Source organism: Dendronephthya gigantea, unplaced genomic scaffold, assembly GCF_004324835.1.
Source record: "Dendronephthya gigantea isolate DGI-Jeju-01 unplaced genomic scaffold, DenGig_1.0 000052F, whole genome shotgun sequence".
NCBI classification, from domain to species: Eukaryota; Metazoa; Cnidaria; class Anthozoa; order Malacalcyonacea; family Nephtheidae; genus Dendronephthya; species Dendronephthya gigantea.
The window spans coordinates 967,989-971,876 of NW_021163062.1; the positions used below are offsets into that span (position 1 = coordinate 967,989).

The 3,888-nt window shown below is 37.0% G+C and overlaps 1 protein-coding gene across 1 annotated transcript; it reads right to left on the reverse strand.

Moving 5' to 3' along the window:
- LOC114528967 lies at positions 1-3,888 on the reverse strand. The gene is made up of 2 exons (XM_028550678.1): positions 3,545-3,888; positions 1-1,349 (listed from the first exon to the last, which is right to left on the reverse strand). Exons 1-2 carry the CDS (start codon positions 3,872-3,874, stop codon positions 528-530), a joined length of 1,152 nt encoding a protein of 383 aa, XP_028406479.1. The 5' UTR covers positions 3,875-3,888; the 3' UTR covers positions 1-527.

Consider the following 3,888-nt stretch of genomic DNA (forward strand, 5'->3'; position numbering starts at 1 on the left):
AGAACAGTTGATACTGACATCAGCTATATTGCAAGTCAAGTGATCAAGTTCATAATGTTTGCGAAACAAAGTTATGTTTTATTGCAGTGCAAACTTTAACTACTGTATTTGCTTACACAGGCATATAAGTTTAAGTATCCTACCACCTGCTAGTCAACAAACATGGAACATGCTCTATAGTATATACAGGAATGTACAAAATCGTGCGCGTAAATATATGTATCCTTTTTTACAATCGATCAGGTGATGAATTAATAGTGATAAAAGAAAATCTTTGTACGCATTATGTCTCTACATAGAGCTGTTGCGAAAAAATTGAAGTTTAAAAATTGTGCAGTTTTCATGTGTTTCGACTTGTCACATGCATGATTTTGGTGTTTAATTTGAATGCCTTAAATGTTTGCAACTAAGAATTCTGTGCGCTTCAACAATAACATTAAGATATTATATTTCCCTAATTTAGTATAATATACTCGTGCCAAATCCAAAAATTCAGAAAATGTTTATGTAATGTACAAAGACGGCCCCTAAGATCCATACCAGGTATTTGTCGTGGATGATGAAGAAGAGGTGCATCTATATTCGGTATTCCAACACTCATACCCACCAAGATTTTCTTCACACTCGGGGTGCCCATTGGGATATTGCCAGTCGCAGCTGTACAACGCATTCCTATTTGGACTTGTAAAGATATTCCATGTGGACGTTTGCACCATAGCAAGCGTGCAGTCTGCGCATGATCCTCCACGTATGTTTAAGTACTCCACCAATATGCATTTTTGATCAGTATTATCAATATTATAGGTGAGAAAGTCAACCACGCTGGTTTTGAGGCGGACGTAATCAACCATGTCTTCTATAGACTGACTATCGTAATTACACGTCATACGGAAGTGGGTTGAGTTCTTCTGAATACTATTAAACCTTGCTTTAGACAAACGATAATCCTGCCAATTGTCAGGATTTTCTACATTTCTTGGATTATCCACAAATAACTGTTTTTTCTGATAATGTGGCAAAATATTTCCCAAGGAAAAGGACTGGACAAGGGTCCACACTTTGCCATCATGCAAATTAAAATCACAGTAAGCAGGGAAGCTTTGGTTAAAGTTATTAAACAATGTGTACACTCCAGATTGACTACCAGGATTCGCATCATATATCGTTCGGCAGCTCTTCGGGCCAATTTCGCAATGTTCTCCTTTAATTGCGAGATGTTGAGGACAAATACAGCGATATCGTTTTGTTGAGGACGTGGGACATTGTTCAATGCAAGTTCCTCCATTTAAACATGGGTTACCTGTGCTACAACAGCTTTGCTTTTGTGTGCAGCTTCCACTTGTGGTGCCCTAAAAATACACGAATTATAAATTACATTCCTGGCTGTTAAATGTTCTAACTTAAGATGGGAAATACCTAACAATAAGAAATCTACGGCAATAAAAATGGGCAAGTTCGGATGAAACTTCTCGAAATATAGTGATTTGCTGTTATTCAGGCAGTAAAACACAGTAAATAGTGATTTTTTATCCATTCGTGATATACATGGCTTTTTGAGACGAATAGAGGAAGGACTGAAGTGAACTCAATCTGATGAAAAGAACATTTTTGTCTATGGAGTTGCCGAAGGTAGAAAAAACTGACTCAGAGTAGTTTTATCTTTTCTTTGTTTTTGCACTATTGTGTACGGCATAGGAAAAGTCACTGCAATGTGACTAAGTCACTGCAATAAGTCGCCTATGCAAATGCACTCCCCAGTTGAGTTAAATTAAGTCTCTGATTGGCTAACAGCCATGTGTGAAATCGTCACGTCCAACGAGTGACGTCATAACGTAGGTGACGACTTTTGTTATGAGGACGTTTTTATTTTCTACGCGAGGTAGGAGTTCTTTTACAATTGTTAATTAATGTTCATTAATGTTAGTTTCTTTTCTGGATGCTCTTCTCTTCACTTCAGATCTTCGTCGTTTTTGGGTTCTTGTCTTGGTTGTCTGTTCTGTAAGGTTGAGCTTCTTAACGTTTCACATGCTTTTTACCCCGCTAGTCCACTGAAGATTGAGGGGTTGTGCACGCGCTTTTATAGTAACGGTTGAGGGAAACTTGCAGACGTCATCAACCAGAGTAGGCTGATCCTTATCCAACCAATCAGTGTTGCAAGTTAGAAATGTGGGTTGGTCTTAGAAGCTCGTTCCAGCTCTCATATCTTGTTTTTTTAAGGCGTTGTCGCACTAGTCGAGTTGGTCTTCTGCCCAATCGATCAATACTTAAAAATGTTCACAACTTAAAATACACATCATCAACAACTAGTAAAATTTACAAACAATACGTCTGTGAACAATATCTTTCAACTTAAACTATTTTCATTTTATTTTATCGAATTGAACTTTTGATGACATAATCTATTACATGCTTGACCGCGCAACATTTTTAACACAATTGATTGACATAAGAACTTGAATGGCCTACAGCACGCACAATTTTTATAAAAATGCGATCATTAAGATAAGTGACGACTTAAGACTGTTTATCCAGGTATTAGTTCTGAGAGGATTATAAATATTTTCACCTTATTACTTATTTAATCCCACGATATGTCATACATGAAAGGGAAAGGCGATTAATTAAGAATTAAAAAACGAGTCGCGTGCCTTTATGGTGTAATAATGCACGATGGGGGAATGTTGGGAGAATACGAGAGAAGCTTGTAAAACACGAGGCGTAGCCGAGTGTTTTACAAGCTTCTCGAGTATTCTTCCAACATTTCCCCGAGTGCATTATTACACCATAAAGGCACGCGACGAGCTTTTTTAATTCTTTTATAATATAAGAAGAAATGATAGGGCAACAACAAAGTTTATTTATTTGATCAATAATGAAATTCTCCTTACATGTTATTTAAGATGTTGCTTAGCAACAAAGACTTCAAAGCCAGAAGCGTGCATTATGGCCTCACAATGCACGCGCGGTAGCCAATCAAATTGCTCGTTATATCATACTTATATTATAATGTTTGCTAATGGCCGAGAATTATATTTACTCGGGCGTCTTGTGGCAAAAATCATTCACTAATCCCTGTCATGCAATTGATATTCCTATTCTTAAAGCTATTTTTATATGCATATATCTAAACTCAATAAAGGCTTGCGTAACACTTTTTCCGCCGGCTATTACGTCATAACGTGTGATAAATAGTTTTATTTTATTGTCATGACGACACACCGATGGCAAAGACATGAACGTCCGAAGAGAGCGGGAGTGTAAAAGAACTGATATGTGAGACGAGCAAAGTTGCAATGTTCATTTTTTTGAATAAATAATAAAGCAATCATTGAAGTGGGTTGTTGGACTAACGAGAAAACTTCGGCTTGATAGTTCTTCATATCACGTTTATAAACCGCAAAAATAGTTCTCGTCACTACAGTTACCTTTAGTTAGAACAAAAAGTTATTAAATCATCCCTTTCTGAAAATGAAACAGGCCTAAGTGTGTCATAAAACAGGCCTAGATGTGTTTTTTTCTTATTTTAGACAATCAGTTTACTAACCGAATTCTGTGTCTTCCATGACAGTTCATAATAGGAACAGTCTGCGTTGTCACTTAATGCTTTATTCTCTTGATTACCGGAGTTTAACTGGCAGGTCTTCCCGCAGACATTAATCGATTTGCACTGACAATTCTCCACACATTTTCCAAAACACCTTATCGCTGTCTCCGACGTTGTATTGACCACTACGAGGCCTTCTATTTGGCTTTTTTCTCGCTTTCCATCAGGAAAATTAACTTGTGGTGTCAGTTTGCATGTGGAGTTTACAACAGAAATGTAGAAACTTTCCAAAATGTAAATCAGGAAACAATGTTGAATATGCAGTTTCATTCTTCTTCGCTAAA

Excerpts from the sequence above, each read along its gene's own strand:
- LOC114528967 (XM_028550678.1), bottom strand. The coding sequence starts at position 3,874 with ATGAAACTGCATATTCAACATTGTTTCCTGATTTACATTTTGGAAAGT. Across the intron at positions 1,350-3,544 it reads CATGGAAGACACAGAATTCG|GGCACCACAAGTGGAAGCTG; the intron begins GTTAGTAAACTG and ends GTGTATTTTTAG.